Source organism: Maylandia zebra, linkage group LG12 (genome assembly GCF_041146795.1).
Source record: "Maylandia zebra isolate NMK-2024a linkage group LG12, Mzebra_GT3a, whole genome shotgun sequence".
Taxonomy (NCBI): domain Eukaryota; kingdom Metazoa; phylum Chordata; class Actinopteri; order Cichliformes; family Cichlidae; genus Maylandia; species Maylandia zebra.
Window position 1 is genome coordinate 19,519,132 of NC_135178.1, and position 26,238 is coordinate 19,545,369.

General features: G+C 40.2%; 1 protein-coding gene across 4 annotated transcripts; it reads left to right on the top strand.

Annotated features, from left to right (window-relative positions):
- The first annotated feature begins 290 nt into the window (after positions 1 to 290).
- On the top strand, positions 291 to 25,912 carry kif2a (kinesin family member 2a). Of its 4 annotated transcripts, XM_004544464.2 has the most exons (22): positions 291 to 495; positions 14,095 to 14,189; positions 15,954 to 16,076; positions 16,841 to 16,895; positions 17,907 to 18,023; positions 18,262 to 18,306; positions 19,641 to 19,741; positions 19,853 to 19,948; positions 20,033 to 20,087; positions 20,179 to 20,341; positions 21,021 to 21,111; positions 21,241 to 21,304; positions 21,391 to 21,482; positions 21,568 to 21,710; positions 21,926 to 22,130; positions 22,305 to 22,415; positions 22,511 to 22,578; positions 22,856 to 22,981; positions 23,753 to 23,900; positions 24,527 to 24,628; positions 24,750 to 24,885; positions 24,973 to 25,912. In XM_004544464.2, exons 1-22 carry the CDS (start codon positions 435 to 437, stop codon positions 25,056 to 25,058), a joined length of 2,283 nt encoding a protein of 760 aa, XP_004544521.1. In that variant the 5' UTR covers positions 291 to 434; the 3' UTR covers positions 25,059 to 25,912. The 4 variants fall into 4 exon arrangements, with proteins under 4 accessions (XP_004544521.1, XP_004544522.1, XP_004544523.1 ...); XM_004544465.2 differs by lacking the exon at positions 18,262 to 18,306; XM_004544466.2 differs by lacking the exon at positions 22,856 to 22,981 and having other exon boundaries at positions 292 to 495.
- The last annotated feature ends 326 nt before the right edge of the window (positions 25,913 to 26,238 follow it).

The following is a 26,238-nucleotide window of genomic DNA, read 5'->3' on the forward strand; positions in this document are numbered from 1 at the left end:
GTTGGTTAGGAGGAAACTAATCTTAACAACATCTGTTCATTTTGGAGTCAATTACAACAGCCTATAATAGCTATAATATATTATGGTGTGTTTGCACCCAAAGTGATCATGTACAAGTAAAGGTAATAGTTTTTGCAATTAACTTTAATGGGAAATCCAATATTTTACAGGAACAGCCTATGATTAAAGAAATAACAATTATAAACACTGTAGTAAATGCAATGCTTTTATGAGCCGCATAACGTTTTTATTTTGAAAAAGCTGACCGGAAAGAAACTGCTATTCTTGGTAGGTACGTAATGCTCTTGACGTAATGCGTAATGCTGCCACTGACTGCATCTTCCTCCCAAACCAAAGACTGCCAAAGAAGCTGATTTTACTCGGCTTACAATAAGTCTCTAGTCCTGTATTTGTTCATTTTTAAGTGATGTAGAATGGCGTCTGGCTTTGGGAAGATAGTCGTTGGTACCTATGTGGAGATAAAACGCAGCGATGGTAAGTTTCACCCTGTCTATTTATTTTTCCCGTCGCGATGTGTAAGTTGTTTGGGGATCTTTGTTGCTGCGCTGCTGTTGAATATAGCAACCGTTGTTTCTGGCTGCAGAGCGTAACGCTAGCTGCAGATTCATATTAGTTGTCAGGGCGGAGAGTTTCAGCACGGCCTAAGCCTTTGAATGGGCGCCTTACCTTTGTTAGCATGCCCATTCAGAAGATATTTCCCGATACCTCTAGATTCTTATCATTAGATAACAGCAAATGTCTTTGATTGGAATTTATCAAACATACAAACATATTAACTCTAGCGCCACCTAGTCTCTTAAATTATTTATTATAACAGGGAATTCAAAATTATAATTAGCCAAGCTAGCGGGATTGCTAACCCGGTTAGCTTAGCTAACTAACGTAGACGGCAAGATTAGCGTTAGCTTATGGCTAGCCAAAGGCTGTGTGCTGTTTCCCGGCTTCACACAGCAGTGGCTCTGCAGTAAAATCGGTTTCGTTAACATGCACTTTGGTTTTTGGTTATATTTTATCCCCGCTTTCTTTCATTGTTAGCTTATTAAATGCTCTGTCAATAAACCGAACCGCTAGTTGTTATGGAAACCCTTTTGAGGTCTAAAATCCTGTATTAATATTGTCTTTTATCACGGTCATTTGCCATAAAAATACATTTGTAATAAGAGCATATACGTAAGCCATTTTTTATAACTCTTTCCTTTCCTCTATTACTCTTGGTATTGCATGGGTCATAAAAGATGATAGTGTTTTATTTAATAGAGGCAATGCCAAGGATATATAATTGTAGATAGTGTAACCTTAAATATGAGGCATCTACTGATGCCCTCGGTTTTCTGTAGTGGTACTACAAATGTAGCCATAATAGCTTACAAAAAAGGGGGGTTAAACTGCATTCACATGAGCTGAAGTTGTTTCTGAAGGCTAGCAGATGAGTAGACCGAGAAAAGGGAGAGGCTGGTTGTTGTATGACTCTCCTTTCTGTGAATGCCAGCTTTATTCTTGCTGCTCTGTGTAGTTGTTCGGCATTGCTTCAGGGCTATAGAGCCAAAGATGACACAGAAGTTTGTGTCATTCCTGCTGGTCATTTTGGGACTTTGCTACACCCAGTGAAATTGTTTTGCAACAAACCCTCAAACAGCACCAATCTTGTACACAAAGCACACGGGAATAAGCTTGAAAGCTAGTGCCAGAGGTGTGCTGCAGCCACTGGTGCTGGTTAGTATCATTGGTAATGTCCCTAAATCCATAATCTCTGTCCTAAGATCAAGAGTGAGATGTGAACTAGATGCACAGCAGGGCTGCAGAAAGAACCAGTTCTGTCTGTCTGGTGTTGTATCCAGAGCAGGGATTGCCCTCTCTCTCTCTCTCTGGGGACTGGTTCAGATTCAAGCCAGATTCATGCTATTAGCCACCACCCCATCTGTTGCAGCCTGCTCCCTCTGTTCTGCCAGGACTCACTCGCTCCCTCTGTGTTTTTTCCATTTCATATTTATTCCTGCTGAGAGCTAGGTCTTATAGAAAATAATTAGGAGCAGTTTAATTAGACTACCTCCAGTCATCAGAGGATGATGTGTGCACCTTTAAAGGTATTATACTCTTAATTGTTCCTGGATATCAATATTGAGTATTAATTTTTGGGCTTTCCTCTTTTCTTTTTATCTTTTTTGTTTGTTTGTTTGTTTGTTTTTAAGTAAAATATTATGGTTTGGCATTTTATATATTTTAAAGTCTTTCAGAGCAGAGTGGAGTACCGGAGAGGCAAGGGTCTGTGTGGTGTTTGTACACTACATCATTTTTTTCTGAATGTGTGCCATGTTGATATGGTTTCATTAATAGGTGTCTCTGGTTCTGTGGGTGAAAACGATGCTTTGAGGGTTTTGTTTATTCCACAGGCTTAGCAGAACTAGAGCACCCCATTTTAAGCCCCTTCTGCTCCTGGGAGGTGTCAGTGTACCCATTCAGCAAGGTTTTAGTAAAAAAGTGGGGCACTTGATGGGGGATTCAGTAAAACAAGCCCGGTTGTGACTTGGTATTTCAGCTCTTTTAAGTCTAAGGATACAGTGTATGTCTGTGAGGAAGATGTAGGCAGCCGTTAGAGTTTATTAAAGTCTGGGGGGGAAATAAATATTCCCGTCTTTGGCAAGGTCAGAGAGTACAGCTGCACAATAGCTCATGTGGATCTTGTAGATGTACAGTGTCTGGACGTATGCTGTGTCCTTGAAACCTGTCCGTTTGGGTCTGTAGCTTTGCAGAAAGAACGGTAGGATAGTTTCCAGTTAAGGAAATTTGTCACTTCTCGATTATTAAAAGGCATGTCTGCCTTGCCATTTGAAAGTAAATGTAATAACAAAAATAATAATTTTACTTTTAATTAAATCAATAAATCGTTTTTTAATACCTATGCTGTTAGTACTTTAAAACATGCGTTTCTGGGTACAACAGGTTACACAAGCTCCTGATGTTCAGTGTTGTGTTTAGTGCCATTTACTGCTATTGAGGTTCAGTTTACATAGTTCCTGCCACTGCTAACAGCAAATGTCTACAAGCAGCACCATTGCTTAGCCTCTTCATGGGAAATGTCTTGTACTGTTGCATTATGGGTTCATCATGACTGCCTCTCTTGGCATTTGCACTCACTATAAGGCTCAGTTAAACAGTCTCGTCTGATAGCAGAAAAGACGAATTGCTGGCATTTTACAGTGAAGATCCAACTGTTGGCTCATTGACACAACAAACATCTTGCAAAGTTAGCAGACTTGGGAGGAAAGTGATCACTTCATCAGTTTCAGCAGGATCATATGACAGTTACACTGCCTTAGTGTTATTCTTGTGTTTGTGGGTTGTTATGAATGAGCCTAAAACAAGCCTTGTCCTTATTATATCTGAACCTAATGACCTGTGTAAAATTGACATTTAGAGTGAGACGAACTTTATCCACTCAACCCCTAGTACCTGTTGAGCATTGTGTCATTTAGCTGTCACTTTAATGTAACAGATCTACCCCTTTTATAATAGTATAGTTCAAGGACTTCGGTTTGATATTTATTGGGCATTTTTTATAACAGTATGTATAATAGTAGGGAGGTCTGGCCATTAATAGGTGTATTGTACTGTATTTTAAGAGAACTTCTAACTGGAGATGTGGTGTTCATGGGTGATTAAAATAACAATTTGGCTGATGATTGATTTGGAGGGGGAGGGGGTTGTTGCTATTTATTTCCTCCTTTGTGTCTGGGAAATAAATACATCTCCATCTCTGTAATAAAAAACAGAATAGTGTGTTTATGTATCATTTAATCCATTCATTTTCTTAACCACTTATCCACTGAGGTCAGCGTTAGGGGTGGATCTATCCCAGCTGTCGCAGTGTGAGAGGCAAACTAGACCCTAAACGGGTTGTATCGCAGGGCCAGCACAGAGAGACAGACCAGCAAACACTCACAGTTGGACTTGGACTCACTGCAGTCGCTCTCAGAGATTGTTAGAGACTCATAAATAATTGCTGTGTAATTTATAAATGCAGACAGACAGTCTGAATGAGTCTTTGTCAATGAGCACAACTCAAGGGGACTCAGCTTAACTGGCTGCCAGTTGATTGTATTCTGGTGATATTCCTGTAGATCAGGAAGGTTACTGAGACCAACTTTAATAATTATATGTGAATTTCTTCCTATGTAGACAGCATTTTTTGATGATTCATCACAGCTAATTACTTTATTATCAGAAACTGATTGGATGTAATTGCTTGCTTGATCCCATTCAGTCACAGGCTGATAGCATGCTGACTCGGTCTTTTTGGCACCATTTATGTCCAGGCTTCACTGACAGTGTTGGTGTGCTTGACAATCTCAAAATAATAACTAAAGTGTACTTAATTGGCCGCCTTCTTTATTTAACTTTGAGTTGAAAAACGGCCATAAATCAGAATATATGTTACTGCAGTACTCAGCATGCTGAAAAATGTTAAAAATTGTCATTGTATCGTATCATTAATTAAGTAATGTGATAACATCGTGCGGTGTCTGTTGGTTACCACCTAAGTAGTACATGTATCGGGATGCAGATTTTCTTGTGTAAAATTATATTTTTGTTGTTGCTATTATTATGTTTTAGATAATTATTGGTTATTTATAACCCCTTACATTCCATATTGTTTCATTTTTAAATTTCAGATTTACATATTATAAAATAATAGGACATTTGTCTCGTTTTATCAAAGTAGTTTGGGCGAAGTTGTTCTCTTCTCTGCTGCTGTTACTTATGCACCAAGTAGTTTATTGAGTCTGATCGCGATGAAGCCACAGGAAGTCTGTGGTCGGTGGCTTGCTGCTTGACATTGGCAAAAGCAGGCAGCCGTTTTTTTCCAGGGTGGTTAGCAGGATGGAGCAGTGATTTGGAGAGCCATGCTTAGCACAGTTGTTTCCATAAATCCTCTGAGTGCTGCTACTCTTGGAGGTGTGACATTTAATGTCACATGTCTCTTCCCCCCAGTCACTGTATAATTTAGCTAGATTTTTTTTCAGAGTCTATCTTTCCAAAGACCAGTTTTTGTGGATGAATGTAGTTTGTGGTGGACCAATACCTGTGATAGGTCACCCATCTGGTTATGAGTAGCACTAATGGAAACAGAACTTTTTATAGCTTCTGACACCCAAGAGTGTTTTTACATATCGTTCTTTTTAGAAGACGCAAACTCAACAATCTTAAAGTGGACCAACAAAAGAGAAATTAGTTCTTTTTGTGTTTATAGTGTGATTGCATTTTAAACAAAGACCTGATTTTTCTGGTACCCTTCAACTCTGACTCTAGGTCATCTTCCTGTTCACTCTTTAGAGCCCTCAGACCTCGACTCCTCGACTGTTTTTGGAGCTTTTTCTAACTAATTAAGTAACTAATTAATTAGTACAAGTATAGTGTTAGTACTTTTACTTGGGTAAAGGATGTGAATACTTCCTTCATTACAGTGCAAGTTGATGTGTATGAGGAGAAAACGGGCAGAAATATCTTGTTACCATTCAGGGCTCGTGCCTAGGGTCCAAAGCGACCTAGTCGTAACAGCCACACAGGATCTTAGAGTAGATCTGTCTACTCCAGTCAACCCTACAGACAGTTTGTTCCTCAGACTCGGTGCCAACCTCCATCAAAGCTATAGACATCGAAAATGTGACGTAATTTCCGGAGTAAAACCGCAAAGGATTGTAGGTACAAGTGGCTAGCGTGCACGGGCTATTACAAGACAACAGTTACAGAGATAAATGGAGACACAAAGAATGGCAAGAAGCTGTATTATTAACTGCCATAGCCGGTCGCATGACAGCCACTGGAAGCCGATGGGTAAAGCGATCAGTCACATGGTCTGTCGATCTCTATTGGGACATTTTTATTACAGTGATCCCTCGTTTATCGCGGGAGTTACGTTCTAAAAATAACCCGCGGTAAGTGAAATCCGCGAAGTAGCCAACTTTATTTTTTACAATTATTATAGATGTTTTAAGGCTGTAAAACCCCTCACTACACACTTTATACACTTTTCTCAGACAGGCATGAACATTTTCACACTTTTCTCTCTTGTTTAAACACTCTCAAAGTTCAAACCTTCGTAGAAAAATAAGTGCGGTATTATACAATGAAACCAAAGGCACCCGCCGGTGACAAGTCCCACTGCTAGTGATCGAAGATATATGTAAATTTGATAAGCCGAACGCATTCTTTACTGTACAGGAGACACTGCATGAGATTGATTGACAAATTGAAATTGCACAAAAAAAAATCTGCGAAACAGCGAGGCCACAAATAGTGAACTGCGATATCGGGCTGGGCCATATTATACCGTTCACGGTAATACCAGTACAATGTTAGGCAACGATAAGAAAATATTGCGATAGAATATGGGTAATACGCGCATGCGCAGTGCCTTTGTTTTCATACGCACATGGCCGAAGAAGCATGGCAGCAGCGGAAAATGAAAAGGGGGAAAGCGGATCATTGAATGAAACGGATGGAAGAGAATCGGTTTATAAAAATGGTGCAACTTCAGTGATGCAGAACTGGTTTGGTGTTCATCCATCAGATACCCACCAAAGCACTTTTTTTTTTTTTTTTTTTTTTTTTTTTTTGTAGAACATGCAAGCGGACCGTCATTATTACCGTATATGTCGGACTAAGGTGCTTGTAAATCTGGGAGTAATCTGGGTCCAAAACTCCATCCGTTTCAGGTCCCAAAGTCAAACGAACACTGTGGCACACTGAGAGTTAAGAACTGTCTAAATTCTTTCATCTTTAATAAAACAATCACGATTGCTGCTTAACAGGTGTAACAATTAAGTTTAACATCCAGGCATCCATGAAAACAGACTTTATTACATTTACAGGAGTTAGAAGTTAGCAGGAAGTTAGCGGAAGGTAGCTCGCTAGTTTCGCTAGTTACCTAACCATGGTATACCATGTTCTGACTGAGAGATTTCTGAAAAATTAAAACTTACAGCTCTGCTATCACTTCCAACATAAATGAAGACAGAAAACGAAATAGCAGTGACGTTTGTAGGGTTACTGAAGTTGGACTAGCTGGTATATAATGATGTGCTATGTGATCGCTAGCAACACAGCTAAGTTAGCATAACATAAACAGTGAAGCTGGAGGATGAACGCAGTGGCGTGTCCAACGGGGTGGCCTGGGGGGGCACAGGCCACCCCCCCAACCAGACTGGCCACCCCAGGTGCCACCCCGAAGCTAAAACAATAAAATGTAATGAAATATCAAATGTACGATTATGGTTTCACAGTGAAGCTCAGATATTCGAGGGTAAGTGAATGCAGCACCGGCTTCTGCACTATGAGCATCATGTTAGCAAAGGTAGGAGAGCCAAGCACGAAAGACGGCACTGTGGAAAACATTTTTTCGGCGAAAGATTAACAAGTTAACATAGCTGGACTAGCCATCAGACGTTTGTATGGTGGGCTGATGACTTATTTATTTATTTATTTTTGTAACGGCATGAACAATGAGAGGTGGTGGATTGGCCAGATGTTGGCCGATGTGTAAAAATAACTCAGTTGTTTGGTGGTGGCTATGGTGGAGCTTCCACAGAGGCAACAGGTGGATGAGGGAAGGTGAGGCAGGAGGAGAGACCCGAGGTGGCCGTCGGTCCAAGTGTCAGGTGAACTGAATTTCAGGTAAGAAGTTATGACCTGCAGTCTATCTGGGTCAGATATAAACCAAGTTTAGGTGGAGTTTATTTTCGTTGTGCTGACTTTTTACAGTCAGTTACAATACCTCATACTGCGTGAGCTAGCATGACGCGTTTCTATACAGCTGTTCGGTTGCTATGATGTTACTGATAGTGAACTTTATTTTATTCATAAGGTTAGTTAGTAGAGTTGCCAACAGCTCCTTAAAAAATGGAATGGTCCCTCATTCAGAGAAAATATTACGCGTTTCGTATTGAGCTGAGAAGAGACACAGTTTGTCCCGTACTTTAGCTAGAATGGAAAAAGACACAAAGCTGGAGTTATTCTGTATTTACAGCTGCCTCTTCTCTTATCTCCCCCCCCTCTTCTATTGCTACTTCAATCATGAAACTGATCAATGATCAGCTGATCGTCTCTCTTGTTTGTTTATCGCCCACTTTGCGTCAGAAAGAGGAAACCAGCGGATGTTGCGCTAAACAACAGCAGCACGTTTAAGCTTGATCAGCTGTTGTTAGAATTTATTTAATATTAATTTCTAGTATCAGCTGATGTTTGCTGGAGCCACAGCTGTAAAGCTGCTGGTCATGATATCGGTTTGGATATGTGGTGAGAGGGAAACGTGAAGATGAAACCAGTCGATGTCCTTACTGAATCATCAGAGCTGAACAGGTGATGGAGAAACAGGCTTACCTTTTAGGTGACATGAATGAGTTGAAGGGAAGTTATGAACTGTTTCTGAGAGACAAATAACACCAGGATCCTTTTTTAGGTAGCTGACAGCTGGTAACTGTGCAGGGGCGGGTCTAGCAAAGTGTTGCCAGGGGGCCAGGTAGGGCATTAACAGGGAGAGGGGGGCACAAAGTTTTTATCTGACGTAAAATGTATAGAAATCATACATATACCAACAAGACTGTACATCACTGTCACAACAGCATTTGTTTTCATTCAAAGGCTTTATGGCTTTAATACCTGGTGGGCCGGTCTGTAGTGAAAATGCCCAATTTTTTGTCCTAGTCCAGCCCTGCAGGTTAATACTGGCAGTGTCACCATGCCAGCTGACTGTATTTCATCATCAGTCAGTGTTGTTCTTTATACATCAATATTACCAAAGTTTACCATAAGGCAGCATATAAAGTATTTACTTGCTTTCAGGTGTTATTCAAATGTTAGTCTTTTCATTTGTTTCCCCACTTTTTTCCTGTTTCAAAATCAAACACCAGTTTGTGAGAAGATTATCTTCTTTTTTTTTTAACAGGCATTGGTTTTGCATTGGCTAATTTGCCAATTGTATGTTAAAAATGTTCGTATTTTAATATTCAAAAATGTTTTTGCCCAAAACATATGTGCTCTACATGTCAGTAAAAATACTATGCAAATATTGATGTCCTTGACTGCTGAATAAACACTGACTGATTGTATCTCTTGTACTTTATCAACGCAGTATCTAAAAACTTTGCACCGTAGTGGTTAAAATCTCATTCTAATAAGAGTTAAAAGCGCATTCGGTTATTAGGTTTACAGGGTTATTGAATTATGGTTAACGGTTGGTAGAATTGTTTTTAACATTATCTGCCAATTACATCTGCCACCCTTCTCCAAATCTGTGCCCCTACCTGGCCCCCCCAACAAAAACTTTCTAGACACGCCACTGGATGAATGCTAATACTTTTCCACTCGATAAAAGTTAACATGAGGGTTCCTGATGGTTAGAGACAAATGCAATTGCATGGCAGGATGCAGTAAACGGACCAAACTTCAGTCAGGCGAACAACTGAGATAATCCATCCACAATACGAAGTTAGTCATTAATATACTGCAACAACATGGGAATAGTGCAGCTGTGATAGAATACAGCATTAATGAATCAATGGTACAGAAGTGGAGGAAACAAGAAGAATGAGTTGAATAAAGTTTGATTTATCTGACTGCTTTGTTTCGCATAATGTGCCCTATAATCCCGTGCACCTTATGGTCCGAAAAATATCTATTTGACTTTTTTATTTGGCACACTGCAGTTTAATGTTGCAAAGCACCTCTTTTTAACTTTAGTGGATATTTTACATGGTTATGCTCAGGATATGTCAGCCCATTTCTACTGGAAATGCCCTTTGGTTAAACTTTCAGCAAGGAATTTGCATTTGCACTGTTAAATTTTTATATAGCTTTAATGAAAATAAAAAACAGCTGCTTGTTTAAGTGAAAATAAATGGATGTTTTTGTTTTTGCGCTAGTAAAGTTGTAGAGTTGTATTTTGTATTTTGTCTCACATCAATTATATCGTTAGTTATATCGTTATCTCAAATTTTCAAATATATATCGTGATAAATATTTTTGGCCATATCGCCCTGCTCTACTGCGATATAGTGGGGGATGACTGTATACTGTTGGTAAACATCTGATCAGCAGTAGAATAAAAAAAAAAAAAAAAAAAGCTACATGTACATTTCCTGTTTAAATTCATGTCTATGTTTGGATTAGTTACTATTATCATTACTGCCTGTATGGAAGTTTTCTATAATAGCATGTGGCTGATTTCTCTGATAATAAAATGTGAAAGCATCTTGCCTGCTAATAACAAAACCAAATGAATTGTAGTATAAGTTTCTCTTGTAAGATAAGCTGTCATTGCACATGAACATGATACTTAAATCAATTAATAATTTAATTATATATCTATCCATCCAGCTGGGAGGTAATGACAACAACAACAAAAAAACCCTTTGTGTTTACAGGTGACAGATTACATGAACCACAATGAGTGTTCAGAAACTAAATTAGTTTTGAGGGCTGAAAGGGACCAAGTATAAAACCACTCTTACATTTTAAAACTTTGTGATTTATTGTAAATCAATTTCAACTAATTTTTTTTTTTTTTTTTTTTAGGGTGGGGGGTTGGGTTAACTTTGTTATTCTGTGTATTTTTGTGGCTGTTTGTATCCTCTATAAATGCACACAGGAATGGCTCAAATACTGGATGTCCACATCTTGCTAAATCACCAAAATTTTAAGGAAATAACGCTATCACAAGTGCGCGATATATACCTAACAAATAGAACATATGCATTCTGTTGAATAAATGGCTGCCCTGCGAGAAAATCATTTTCCCTGCTTTTTGCAAATGTGAAACATTTGTATGGTAAATTGATCAAATGTTCAGCACATGAGAACACTGAAAGCATCTTTGCTGGCCTGCTCTCTTTGTGTCTCTAAATAATGGATACTGGAGCTTAGATAGTGAAGGGATTTTGCAGCATGCAGTTGGATCTGCACAGGCAGAAATGGGAGGGCTGAGCAGCTTTTTTTCTTTTTTGTCCTTTTTCTTTTTTTTTTCTCCAGCTGTTAGTATTGCAGTGTTGAAGACAGAGGGGCGGAGAGAAGCACAGAGGCTAACAGCAGCTGCTCTCATCTCCGTTATCCGAGTCTCGCTAACGTTTCATTATCAAACCTCCTGGTCTGAACTTACCAAGATTAGCCTCAGCCTGCTGCCTTCCTCTCACAAGAAACCCAATTTGTTCAGTCACTTACAGAACAATGGAAATGAAATAAAAGCCTCTGTTGGTGAGCATAGGCGGGTTTTGTGTTGGTAACATTTCACTGAAACGCCTGCATTATCTGGAACTAGATTCTTTGTTTGTGAGGATAAAGGTGAATATAAGCTTATATAATTAGTAATGAAATGGTTTAATTGAAGCTAGGTTAAATGTATATGGCATAATAATAAAAAAGTTGGAGCACAACACTTCAGAAACAGAACTGAAAATGTAAAATGTATAGAATACATCAGTGGGTCGTCACACAACAATTATAATATAGCAGGGGTCGGCAACCCTAAGCACGCGTGCTACAGTTGGCACGCGAAGGGTTAACTGATGGCACGACCATAGCTGGACTGGTCATCGGGCATACCGGGCATTTGCTCGGTGGGCGGATGATTTTTTTATTTATTTATTTTTTGTAAGGGTATAAAAAATGACAGGTGGTGGATTGGCCAGATGCTGGCCGGTGTGTAAAAATAACTCGTTTGGTGGTGGCTATGGCGGAGCTTCCACAGATTCAGTAACATTATCAAGTGGTGGAGGCTGGTAGGTGGATGAGGGAGAGGGGAGGCAGGAGGAGCAGAGACCCGAGGCGGCCGCTGGTCCGAGTGTCAGGTGAACTGAACTTCAGGTAAGAAGTTAGGACCTACCTGTCTATCTGGGTCAAATATAAACCAAGTTTAGGTGTAGTTTATTTTCATTGTGCTGACTTTTTACAGTCAGTTACAATAACTCGTACTGCGTACTAGCTAGCATGACGGAGTTTTCATCAGCATTGTTGTAGCGAACTTTATTTTATTCATAAGGTTAGTTATTAGAGTTGCCAACCGTCCCGTAAAAAGACGGAGTCGTCCCGCATTCAGAGAAAATATTATGCGTTTTGTATTGAGCTGAAAAGGAACAGTTTGTCCCGGACTTCAGCTAGAATGGAAAAAGACACAAAGGAGTTATTCTGTCGTTATGCTGCACAGCTGCCTCTTCTCTCCTCTCTCTCCTGTTGTTACTTCAATCATGAAACTGATCAATGATCAGCTGATCAGCTGTACTCTATTGTTTGTCGCCCACTTTGCGCCAGAAAAAGGAAACCGCCGGATGTCGCGCTAAACAACAGCAGCACGTTTAAGCTTGATAAGCTGTTGTTAGAATTTATTTAATATTAATTTCTAGTATCAGCTGATGTTTGCTGGAGCCACAGCTGTAAAGCTGCTGGTCATGATATCGGTTTGGTTATCTGGTGAGAGGGAAACATGAGGATGAAACCAGGAGATGTCCTTACTGAATCATCAGAGCTGAACAGGTGATGGAGAAACAGGTTTACCTTTAGGTGACATGAATGAGTTGACGGGAAGTTATGAACTGTTTCTGAGAGACAAATAACACCAGGATCCTTTTCTATGTAGCTGACAACTGGTAACTGTGCAGGGGCGGGTCTAGCAAAGTTTTGCCAGGGGGCCAGGTAGGGCATTAACAGGGAAAGGGGGGCACAAAGAAATACTTTCTTATTCTCATTTAAAATGTCTGGCTGTTATTAAATAATTATCTGAAGCTTACAGCCAAAGTTTTTATCTGATGTAAAATGAATAGAAATCATACATATACCAACAAGACAGTACATCACTGTCACAACAGCGTTTGTTTTCATTCAAAGGCTTTATGGCTTTAATACCTGGTGGGCCGGTCTCTAGTCAAAATGCCCGGGCTGATTTTTTTTGTCCCAGTCCAGCCCTTGGCACGACACGCAGTGAATTAATCTGAGAAGGTGCATTAAAAATAAATGGCCAGGCCAGCGGTGCACATCGCAAATTAGCTCGGATAGACACATTCGTTGTGCTCGAGACAGAATTCACAATGTGTTTTTAGGACTTTCAGGTGTATGGACCAATGTTTTCTTTTCTGATCAAACCAGAAATCTTTAATGAGCAGCTGAATTTGTCTCACATTAACTGGCTGAGTTAATGCCAGTTAATGGCAACATCGAAGCAGCTGGAATCCATAGCTGTGCGTGTTCATGGAGCTCGCATTTTCACCTGCTGGACATCACTACCTGACAAGTTTAACTGTCTTCAGAACATTGCAGAGGCCTTATTGACAGTATTTGGCTCTACATATCTGTGTGAGCAGATTTTCTCTCATATGAAGAGTGTCCTCAGGTAGCCGTCTGAATGCTGGACACTCGGAGACCTGTGTCTCTGAGTGGGAGACCAGAGATCACATTAACATGTGTATCCCTGTATTAACAAACATGCCATATTGGCCCAGTTTATTTTATTTATTGTTGTGAGGAGACCATAAATAGCATTTGTATTTTCTGTTGTACAGTTCATTTGCTGTTATGGATAAAAATGTCTTTTTTTGTTTCAAAATAGCTGATAACTATTCGCTGATAGCTGCCAACATCTGCGAACAAATATAATTCTATAAAGTGGTTCTATATAGTGTGTAACTGTTAATATAGAGTGTTATTAAATTTATTGCTAATGCAATCATAAAATTTTAGATGGCACTCGTCATCAGAAAGATTGCCTACCCTGTTATGTTTTTAAATAATATACTATATATTCTTTAAAGTCAGTGTATATCCAAATAAAAACAGTTTTATTTTAACAAGACTGCATGCAGATCTGATCATGGTAGCAGGTGATAATTAGACCTTTTTATATTTCATAAATCATGGGGTTTGAATGGCAAATGCAACAACGTTATGTTGTTGTTGTACTTACTAAACAATAAAATGCTTTTAATTTTCCATAGCACTATAGTGATTTTTGTCCCAATATTTTCTACCTTCAGCTATTTATGTTTTTCTGCTAATCTGATGTTTGAGTTCATCTTATCTCTGGTGCTTTTACAGGACGTATACATCAGGCGATGGTGACCTCACTTAACGAGGACAATGAGAGCGTCACAGTGGAGTGGATAGAAAATGGAGACACAAAGGGAAAAGAGGTAAACCACTATTTACCACCGTTTTTTTAACCTCTTAAAGCTTCCTTAACAGCACAAAGTGCTTTTTATTTTCCAAAGCAATGAATAATAGATCCAAAAGCATTCAGGAGCTGCTGTGATTATGCAACTAAGCTGCATGTTCAACCACACATCACCCCTTGCACACCCTGCAGCTCTGATCACATGTAGACAGTGTGAAAATTTAACAGTACATCTGGCGGCAGGCTTGCTGCATCACATTTTCATAATTATTTTTCATGGACATAATAAAAAGCACAAAGATAAGCAGAATTATTTATATAAAAATGTCTGTTTCTGCATTTGGTTCAGCCCTGTCTTTGGAGCACATACGCACAGTCCAAATAAGACAATAAAAAATACTAGAAAAAGCATTTCCTACCAAAAATGCAATGTGAATGCTGCAATTTGAAAATGTTGCCTGAAATGTTTAAAAATATTTGAAATATTCAAAGCTGAATTTGCTAAATCAGCTTAATTGCAAAAGATTAGCAAAATATCGGCCAGCAACAGTACCAAAAACTGAAAATATGCGAAATAAAGCGAAAAAGGTACCAAAACTGAGCTTCAAAAATGCTAAACTTGGAGCTGAAGCTCATCAAAATGAAAAATGATCTCAAATGAGAAATGTTTATCCATAAATGTTTAGCCGTGTGACGATTTTGACATAACTTCCTGTGTCGCTAGACACAATCTTTGTGGTGCGTCGGCCGGTCGTGCACCTCTTGATTATTGTAAGGAGTCATCCCAGTTGTGTTTAAGACACAAGTCTATGATCATGCCGGTTATTAGCTGAATTTTAATCATAATCCTGCACAGAAGCTCAGAGACATACAAACACACAGAGGGAGATGTTACAACTGTTTGAAAACTTTAGTTTGTGGAAAGAACTTTAAACAAAGCAACCACTGCAGAGGATGGCAGCTTCAGGCTGTTTACTTTTTCCCTCCAACAAAACAGAAAGAGAAATGAGAAATTGCTGAATGACACTGGATGAAAGAGGACAGGGATGGCTATGTTTTGATGTATATCTTATACATGTAAGGCAAACGATTTGGGCATGAAAAAAAGAGAAGTTTTTTCACATTATTCTTCTAGCACCGTTTAAAGAGCAGGGGATGTCATCACACAGTGGTGGCAAAATGCCATAAAAAATTGAATTCTTCATAAAAGCACACTTCTCCAGAAAAAGCTGAACATTTTGATACCAGAATAGTTTCTGTAGCACAAAGTATGCAGAAGTAGTTAAGTGCAGGAGGATCTCAATAATGTGAATGCTTATACAGCGTGCACATTGCCTAGATTTTTAAAGTATAAAAACGAATGAGAAAGTTGGAGCAAGTTGTCCATTAATTGCAGCATTGATTCTCAGCCCATCAAAATGACAAAGTGTCCATGGAGCAAGTCTGTCTCTGAGCTTTTTCACCCATGGAGCGTTGGTGAAATTTACAGTACAGAACTTTAAAAATTACATTCAGCAGCAGTTTTAGAAAGTGGTCAACACCCTTTGGCTTTACTGCAATAAATCTGATGAATAATTTTGACTACTCAGCACACAAGAGACATCCAAGTTTAAATATAAGCACTTGGGGGTAGTTTGAAGACTCTTGTCCACCTTAATTATGTACAAAACTGGTCGCATTTAAGCCCTTTTTAGGCTTTTGTGATGCACTGTATTTTCAAACTGACTGAACACCCTGTCATAGACAGAATCACTTGACTTTATGCTGCTCTGTTTCTGGACAGATTGACTTGGAGAGTATATTTGCACTTAATCCAGATGTGGCTCCAGATGAAGAAATTGCCCCTAGTCCAGAGACCCCACCCCCTCCTACACCCACATGTGTGAAGGTCAACAAAATTGCAAAGGTGAGTGGTGCTGTGTGACCTTATGAGCACCTAAAGGTGTAGCGTGTGATTTACATTGCTCAGAATTGCAGCTCTTTGTTTTGTCACCCTCATCCCTCATTCACGGGCTAGCACCCAGGCTTCCTCGGGTGACCTGTGCGGCTCAGTATGATGGATCTTTTTATAGAACCTCGATCCTTCTCAGGAACCAGCTAACTGGTCCTGTTAATTACACCATGTGTCATAAATATAGACTAACAGGTGAGAGTCTTCAGTGGTTTTTTTCTTTCTAAATTCAGTAAATATTTAGGGCTCAAGGTTCCCACCATCCTTTTGTCTCACCACCAGCCCACCCAGACTCAAGATTGTTTTTGTGTGTTTTGCGGCGTGAGCTGTATCATCACGGTTTTTCCTTTGTCAGAGATCTAACTAGAATTTTAGTAAAGTCCAATTTTAAATTGTTACTTACCCAGTACTGAATATTAGACATTTTTGTCTGATATTCACATTTGTCAAATGATCAGAAATTACAGGAAAATTTCTGCCAGTGAGGGAACAGGGTACTGTTGCACCTGTGCCGCTCTGTGTCTCCATCTGTGCCACACAGTATGGCTTGCAGCATGTGGATACATTAACCACCCGCCTCCAAAAAAGCATGTGTATTTCTGTATTTTTGTATGCAGAGTACTCACGATAAGAAAAGTCTAGAACTTTGTGACAACAAAAGTAGGAATCACACTAACTAACTCAGTAGTCATTTCTCTTTATTTGGTTTCCCCTCACAGAACCGACGGACGATAGCACCTCCTAAGAATGATACTCCATCCAGAGATAATAGAGGTTTGAGGAACTGCAACATTATCCTCACATATTTATGGTGGTTTAATTGTTATTGAAATTTTTGCTTTCTATGGATTGCTATTTTTTGTTTGTCAGTCTTTGTTTTGTTTATTTCCATCATGAGTTTGCCCACTTTAGTTTAGCAATTATTTTACTAGAATGCAAAAAATCTGTGGGGTTTTTTGTTTTTGTTTTTTGTCCATCAACTCTTCCTGTGCAATCAGGAAGAACTAACTTTTTAAGCATTTATAAAAGCATCATATCATTTTTATTTCTTGACATTAGCTTCTCATTTACATCCACACATATGCCGTTTTGCATTTATGCACCTATGGTCTCATAAAAGCTTCTTGTCATACTCATTTCATGGCAAGCAGCAAACACTGGTCAAACAGTACTGTAGTATGGGCAGGCAGTAGTTGTTTAAATGTAAAATTGATAGTTTAATAGAATATGTTCTCCAATGCAAACATAGTGACTCCAGTGTAGTCGTTTACACTTTTGGCAAACAAGAAAAAGCTACCAGGAGGAGACACAAATCCCTTTGGTGGAGCATCAGTACGGACACCCGGTGTTTTAAAAAAAAAAAAAAAAAAAAAAAAGATTAATAAATAAATACTGACTAATCCATTTATATATAGAACTACCCACTACTTTCAGCTACTTCCTTATTTATAAGAAAGCATTTTTCTGAAATACAAACATAACACTCACAGCCTTATAGTTTCAGTACACGTGAACCATCCACGTTTGTTGTGCTAACAAATTTGACCAAAGTAAACATATTCTGGGTATTTATTCATTATTATTATTATTATCTTTTTTTTTCTTTCCTCCTCCTTCCTCCTTTTTTAATATTCATTCATTTAATTATTTTGGTGTAAGGGTTTTTTTTTGGGGGGGGGGGGGGGCGGGGGGGGGGGGGGGGGGGGTTTGCTGTTAGTGTTGCTTGGTAGTGGCATTTGGATTAGAGATATTTGTATTTTAATCTTTGTGGTGTTGTGTCTTAAGCAATTCCAACCCGGGCCAGACCTCCACAGCCTCAGCAGCCAGAGCCTGCTCCACCTCCTCCATCGCAGCAGCCTGCACAGCCCACTCAGGCCCAGACACAGCAGCAGCTACAGAACGGTAACAATCATGACATTTGTCAAGAAAATGATCATTTCAAGAAACCAGTTTTAAGCAGTTGGCCAAAAGCTTCTAGCCTAATCCCTTTATGTAAATGTGAAGTATAATCCATATAAGATTTTTCTTTTTTTTTAATCCAAATATACTGTCAGCGTTAGTAAAAATGCATCGATCGCACAAAAGCATAACATCAAAATCTTTTAATGTCGTGTCTTTGTTGACCACATGTTCATCACAGAGTCCTCACATCAGCCGCTATCCAGAAAGGAGTTTGGACAGCTTTGTATGTATCACCTGCATGTTACCCCTGCCCTCAGTGCTTCACAGTGATTCTGATAGTTTCCAATAGAGTCCGATAGACCGCTAGTCAAACAAGAAGATCGCTCAGCCAAATGTCTGCCACATACTGCTCAGAGCTGTTGTGTGGACAAGAAGCAGCACACTCACAATCCATCCAGCAGACAGGCTTTCTGGGTATTAGGAGGGGAAAAAAATTGTGGTGTCGTTTGGCTGTGCTGCTTTTTTTTTTTTTTGTGTGTGTGTCTGGTTTCTGCTGAGTCACACACGGGCACACACGTGGAAGAGCCTGCGGTAATGTGTGTTACGTCTCTGGGCTCAGACAGCAATGATAGCCTTTTATTCAAAGTGCTCGCTGTCATTTGGAAGGCTGAGAGGATGATGTGAACGCCTTGTCCCCCCTCCTCACCCCCTCAGCTCCCCTCCACACAGACTGAATAGCCCATAAGCAGTAACGGTGCTGAGTTCGTCTTATATTTCTTGTCCCGGTGCTGACCCAGTTCATCTTCTCCTCACAGATTAGAGCAGATTATTAATCCCTCTGCTCCGATAGTCTGGGTTTTCAGGGACTGGAGCCAGCAGGAGGCCAGGACTGTGTCACAAGGCTTGGGCTGGGCTTTGCAGCGGGAAGCTGGGGCTGCAGCGGCGAGCATTGAGCCGGGGCTAATCGAATAACATAGTTTTGATGAACTCTGCATTGAATTAAAAGTGGCTTTTACTCACATGTTTGCTAACTTGTGTTCCTTTATAATGGTGACTAATAGTTTGATTGACCTGAAACAAAACTAATCTGGGGGTGTGGTGCTCGGGAGCTTTGGAATAACCTTCTTAAGACGATCATTCTTGATTTGAAACAGCCTCTTACTGTAATCAGACTGGATTAAAACAGTAATGCAAGGCACATATCCTGCATTGTAAGTGTTTTTTGGTTTTGTCTTTGTTTTTTTTAATTTTCCTTTCAGAGGTCACATGTCCTGTTGTGTTTGAGGACACAAATAAAAATAAAAAGGTGTTGAAACACAGTGCTGCAAAGGCCTTTTGTTGGTTATGTAGAGCAAGCAGCTAATGTTATGCGGGAGACACTGTGTGCCAGCCGCTGCATCCGGGTGTGTAGTAGCTGTATCACTGCTCTGCTTTGTTGGAGCCAGCCCAAGGTTTCTCTGCTGTTTAAATAAAGGCCAACAGAAAGGAAAGCTGATAGAAGACGCTGGGAAAGTAGTAGAAGTGACATATTGTAAGCGAGATGAAAGGGGAAGAGAAAGCTGTTGATACATGATGTGAAAGCTGGGAGAATTACTGTTTTTCTTTTCTAAATGGCAGCACGAAGGAAGTCAAACTGCGTGAAGGAGGTGGAAAAACTTCAAGAGAAAAGAGAAAGACGCCGGCTTCAGCAGCAGGAGCTCAGGGAGAAAAGAGCTCAGGTACACTGATGTTGTTCTTCTTTTTTTTCTTTTTGCCATAGAGTTGTTTACATTGAAGTGAGTATCTATTTGACATGAGAGTAATTGTCATGTTGTCTGTCTGTCCTTCAGGAGGTGGACACCACCATCCCCAACTATGAGATCATGTACATGATCCGAGATTTCCGAGCCAGTCTAGACTACCGGCCCCTGACCACAGCAGACCTGGTGAAAATTCTTCTTCGCTCCTGATCGGTAAGAATTGACCTTCATCCAAAGTTTAATAAATGTCCTTCTCATTGCACTGCCCAGATTGAAGAGCACAGAATATGCGTTTGTGTGAGGAAACGCCCACTCAACAAAAAAGGTGAGGTCTTTGATGAGTTTCGCCTCATGTTGCGTGCTAAGTACTTTTTTATATTGTTGTATTTGAAAGTGTCGCCTCTGCTGTGTTTCAGAGTTGTCCGTGAAAGATTTGGATGTGATCACCATTCCCAGTAAGGATGTGGTGATGGTTCATGAACCTAAACAAAAAGTGGACCTGACCCGCTACCTGGAGAACCAGACCTTCCGCTTTGACTACGCCTTTGACGACAGCACCACAAACGAGATGGTTTACAGGTTTGTGACCCGAAGCGACATCTGAGCTGTTAGATTTATTCAATTTCAAGTCAGATTCATATTATGTGACGCAGCACATGATAAGCCAACCAAAGACACAGACGGAGAATCTCTGCCAAGCAATGGCGCACAATCAAGAACAACCAGACTTTCCAGTATTTGCAGTGTTTGTCTTAGCTTAGTTTTGAGAGATGTTTGCAGACAGCTATGTCTGGGAAAAAAAATTGTTGAACGGTTTCTGATGCACAAACTACAAATGAACAAGTCAGTGTTTTGCCACAAATTATCGGCTAGGGGAAGGAAACCCTGGAACAGCGCAGCCACACTCATTGAGGGGTGCGACCTGGCCACTCGGCCAGCGGAATTTGACCGAAATGTGTTGATTGTGATCGTTTTATGGTTTTTTTAATCATTTACAAACATTCTACAAATGACTGTTTATCTATTTGCATTGTTACTAAACCAAACTAATTCAAATAACAGCCATAGTTTGACATTTTCAAGTTGCAAATTCATAGATAATAAAAAACTGAAATCTGTTTTTTTTGCATGTTAATATAATTCCTTTAGTCAGAAGAAAGGTGACTAACAAACAAAATTAGATGAATGAATTGTTAATATTTTATGTATAAATTTGGGGATGGAGTAGCGCATGACTGTGTTTTGTCTTCTCCTGCAGGTTCACAGCCAGACCTCTTGTGGAAACCATTTTTGAGAGAGGCATGGCCACCTGCTTCGCCTACGGACAGACAGGCAGTGGAAAAACACACGTGAGTTACAATTAATGTGCCTTTAAGAAAACAGAAGGCTTTTATCCTTGTAGTTGGAGTGCATCTTATATAATTTGTGTATAAAATACATTTTAACTTGTATATATTTATTTTTTCATTGTGTCACAGACTATGGGTGGCGATTTCTCTGGGAAAAACCAAGACTGCTCTAAAGGAATTTATGCATTAGCTGGTAAGCACATTAGATGTAGCTCTTTGTTGACTGAAGGATAAGTTGGATCTGTTTTGGAATTCGATCTCTCGTGTGTTTCTATGCAGCTCGGGATGTATTTCTCATGTTGAAGAAACCCAGCTACAAAAAGTTAGATCTACAAGTGTACGCAACTTTCTTTGAAATCTACAGTGGGAAGGCAAGTGATGTGTGATCATTTTTTTCCTTCTTATTTTTTTCTGAAGGAGAGATTTTATTTAATGCTGACAGAACTGTGTTTGTAGGTGTTTGACCTGCTGAATCGTAAAGCTAAGCTGAGGGTATTGGAGGACGGGAAACAGCAAGTGCAGGTGGTGGGGCTGCAGGAGAAGGAGGTCAAGTGCACAGAGGATGTCCTGAAACTCATTGAAGTGGGAAACAGCTGCAGGTATGACAGCAGGAACTTTCTCAGGAATTCCAAGACTTTGTGTTCTTGTATTTGATCAGTGATCAGATCAAAACTCTGAAATTCGTTTATTGTCATGCAGACGTCGTCTAGCACAATATTCATGTTCTTTGGGGATGTTATTCCTTCTCCTGAAGTTATTAATTTTTTGCCCTCGCTGCTGCTGCTTCATCATCATCTTGATCACCCCCCAAAAGAACATCAGGGCAGACGTCCGCCAACGCTCACTCATCTCGCAGCCACGCCGTTTTCCAGATCATTCTCCGGAGGAAGGGGAAGATGCATGGAAAGTTCTCCCTCATCGACCTTGCGGGCAATGAGAGGGGGGCGGATACATCGAGCGCTGACCGGCAGACTCGTCTGGAGGGAGCAGAGATCAACAAAAGCTTGTTAGCCCTGAAGGTCTGTGTGCAGTGAAGGGATAGTGGAGTAGCTCCTTCCCAAGTGTTGGCTACCACTTCGTTTTTTTGTTGTTGATTTGTAAAATAACAAAGAAATGTCATGTATACTTTTTCCATTTGTAATTTTTTTTTTTTTTTTTTAAATTTACCAAGTATGTCTCTCTTGTTGTTTCAGGAGTGTATCAGAGCTCTGGGTCGTAACAAGCCCCATACACCATTCAGAGCCAGTAAGCTCACCCAGGTCCTCAGAGACTCCTTTATTGGGGAAAACTCACGCACATGCATGGTCAGTCCTCTGTCTTTGGCCATGTTATCAAATCTCTTCCACAGGTTAATAAATATGAAATAAATCTGAATGACATATTCTGTTTTTTGCTCCAGATTGCAACCATTTCTCCTGGGATGACATCCTGTGAGAACACACTCAACACACTACGCTACGCTAACAGGTGGGGTTGAGATAACCCACTCCAGTGATTTAGACAGTATCTTCTTGCTACAGGAACTTCTTGGATTATTCACCTTTATGAAATTTTAGCTCTTTTGGATTCCTCTGTAATGTCCAGTGGCTTTTATAGAATCTGAAATTAGCTGTACTACTCCAAATTTCTCTGCTTACTCTTGTTCGTTCTGACTCTTGTATCCTCTTCCCCTTTTTTTCCTACTTTCTTTCCTTCTTGTTTCCCGCCCTCTGCTGCTCTGTGTGCTGGTATGATGACTGTTTAGAGTGAAGGAGTTTGGGATTAGTCCGTCAGATATCCCCTTCTCCCAGAGCGGTCAGGGAAGCCGCCCTGAGCACTCGCCCACCAATACCTTTGAGTATGATGACTTTGCTGCTACCTCTCCCAGCAGGTCAAGCACTCCCCAAAGCACAGCACCACACGCACAAATACACACAGTGCATGCTGTCCCTTTGTGTATCTAATGCATTATAGAACACACCCATGAGCTCATTTATCAGCTCCTCACTGCGCTACACTTCCTGTCTTCCCCTTTCTGTTTTTCATCTGCATGTTTTGATGTGATTCATCTTTTCATCCCTGCTCTGACTTTGATCTGAACTGTAGACAAAACTTTTTTTTTTAAATTGTGTTGCTAAATCCTGAAGAACAATATGTCTGTCTGTGTGTGTGGGTGTGTCTTTTATTTGCTCTGTTGTTTCATCGCTGTTCATGCCCCGGATGTCAGGGATAACTGCGATAGCTGGGTGTGATAAGTCAGAATGCTGGTGCAAAACTCGACTTTTAGCTGTTTGGCAAATGCATCCACGGTGAGCTTTTGTTTGAGCCAAACACTCAGCGGGTAATCCCTTATCCCGGCCGTAGTCCTAATTAATTGGCGCTGGCACCTGCAGGTTGGGTACAGTGCTGTAATCCCTCATCAGCTCTGTGAGAGCCTAGTTAAACATGAGCTCTGAACACCCAGACTCCAGTTACCATGAAAACTGATATCTGGAAATTGAGCATTGTCATCTGTGCCTGTGCATGACATCACTGCTGTCATGAAGCTGCCATGCTGCACAAACCATGAACCGCAAACCAAACATCAGCCTTGTTAAGAACAGGTCTGACCTGTGGTCGCTGCGATCTGATGTGTTTCTTTATTTCTTCTTTTGGTCTGCAGGGTAAAGGAACTAACGGTGGACCCCAACCAAGTGATGGAAGGGGGACGCCCCAATATCCATGCTGTCAACCAGCTGGATCTCTTGGATGAAGAGTGGCTGAGCATCTCACCACAAAGAGACGACCTTAAACTTCTCTGTGAGCAGAATGTAAGTGCTCACAGTTGATTCTTTGAAGCACAAATCAGACTGTTTACATCTGGAACTTATATCTGAAAATAGGGCTGCTGTGGAACAGGAGGTAAAACAAGGCTGTATATTACTCAGTAGTTCAGTCCCTGACTCCTACAAGGGGCAATGAGTGCAAGATACTGGTATATGAGCACTAAATAAGTACCAGCCTATTTACCATATCGCAGCTGCCACGTATTTCACTACCCCTACACTACCCCAAGTGTTTTTGGATTAACATTGAAACTTTTATTTATCAGTGATGAAGGTGAGGTCCACTGATAACCAGATTTCAGAAATGATCTCTGTGCTGTAGCTTTTTGTTAAGTACGTTTAATTTAACAATTTTAAGAAAATTAGATTTTTGACTAAAATGCGTCATACAAAAGAGTGAGATAATATAATAATAACACAAATAGAAGAACTCAGTCTGGTTTAAAACCCAAATTATAAACGTGGGTTTTTACTCAGGTTTAAAGAATATTTGTTTGTTGGAGACATCGTGACGTATAAAGGGAAAGAAGCCACAGTTTAGAAGTAGCTATTTAAAAATGCCTGATCTCCTTTGTTTAAATCTGGATCTTCTGCTGGATCTGTAAACACAGGAGGAAGAAGTGTCTCCTCAGCTCTTCACCTTCCATGAGGCCGTGTCACAGTTGGTGGAGATGGAGGAGCAGGTCCTAGAGGACCACAGAGCTGTTTTCCAGGTTAGAAAACACTCCAGCTCTCCTCGTTTCTTTCTTTTTCTCATACATACTTATATGAATCCAGATAAATTGCAGCTCCTTACAGTGAATTTATAACTTCTCTTTGTTCTCCTCTGAGCAGGAGTCTATCCGGTGGCTGGAAGATGAAAAGGTGCTGCTGGAGATGACGGAGGAGGTGGATTATGACGTGGAGTCTTACGCCACGCAGCTGGAGCAGATCCTAGATCAAAAGATAGAAATCCTCACTGAGCTCCGAGGTATGCCCGAAACATCACTTAACAATAGAATAAAGCCATCCTGCTACATTTTTTAAATGTGTGAAATGCTTTTGCTCTCCTCAACAGATAAAGTGAAGTCATTCCGCTCTGCACTGCAGGAGGAGGAGCAAGCCAGTAAGCAGATCAATCCCAAGAGGCCACGTGCTCTTTAGAGTCTGAAGAGGTTTAAGTGGCATGTTGAGAAACATAACCACTAGATGTTTGGCACAAGTCGAGCTGACGCTAGCAGCTGTGAAAACACAAATTAAAAGACTGTCTAATGTACCAACAGGCTCAATGAATATCGTTTGTTTTGATCCCTCTAGTAACAGAAACTGGCTCTCCACTCACTCTTTGGTCTTGTTAGAAAACTGGAAGGAAACTAGTTTTTATTTCCTTCCACTTTAGATGATTTTTTTTAAATGGAGAATGTTTAGTTTCCTTTCCTTGTACTTAAATTATTTTTCTTTTATACCCGTTTGTACTTCCTTTGAACTAAAACTTTTCGACCGGTTTTCAGAGGAGATCTCAGTTGAACATGCTTCGAAGTTTACTACACAAAACCAGTATTTGATTTCTGGTTTGCTCTGGCTGACATTTCTGCATGTTCACTCTGTGATAGCTTATGTTCACCACTGTTTCATGGTCCGGGGGTCCCCCCGGTCGGCATCGTAAAGTCATACTTCATTGTAAGTAATCTCTTCTCCCTTTCCTTTCCTTCTCAAAGTTTTTACCAGTTTGGAGGAAGCGTTAAACCACATTGTGTTTCTTTCCTTCTGTCATCCCTGACAGATTTTTACTTGTAGTTTGCTACAGTCTGTGCCATGTGGCAACTGACTCAAAAAACTCTTAATGTAAAACATGTTTTCCACCCATTTAACACTTTGTTAAAAAAAAAATGGAACTAGAAAAACTATTAATAAATGTATAGTGAAGATCACTGACCTATCATTGGTTATGTTGCTCAGTGTTTGCACCAGATGTAATGCTGGAAGAATTAATAAAAAGTCATGTTTCATTTCAATGACTTCTGTGACCCAAATTATCTTTATTTGCCACAAACATAAAGTCAAGCTTGAGTAGAAATTGAGCGTCTAAAGGTGGGCTCCGCTTCACCACCTCGAATTTGACTGCGCTACTTTAAGTTTTCCCATCAGTGCGAGTTTAACACAACCGTATCTCTGCGCTGTCTGGATTCACTTATCCTATCGCTAACGATCAAGATAAGCAGTCACACAAAGCTGGTTATAAACTGGCTAAGTTAACCCAAGGTTTCCCCTGGGGTGGTGTTAGCGGTATCTGACTAATCTAAAAGTTTCATGGCTCATTTTTCTTCCACATAAAATGACCCCT

Excerpts from the sequence above, each read along its gene's own strand:
- kif2a (XM_004544464.2), top strand. The coding sequence starts at position 435 with ATGGCGTCTGGCTTTGGGAAGATAGTCGTTGGTACCTATGTGGAGATA. Across the intron at positions 19,742-19,852 it reads TCAGGGAGAAAAGAGCTCAG|GAGGTGGACACCACCATCCC; the intron begins GTACACTGATGT and ends TCTGTCCTTCAG. Across the intron at positions 23,901-24,526 it reads AACTTCTCTGTGAGCAGAAT|GAGGAAGAAGTGTCTCCTCA; the intron begins GTAAGTGCTCAC and ends CTGTAAACACAG.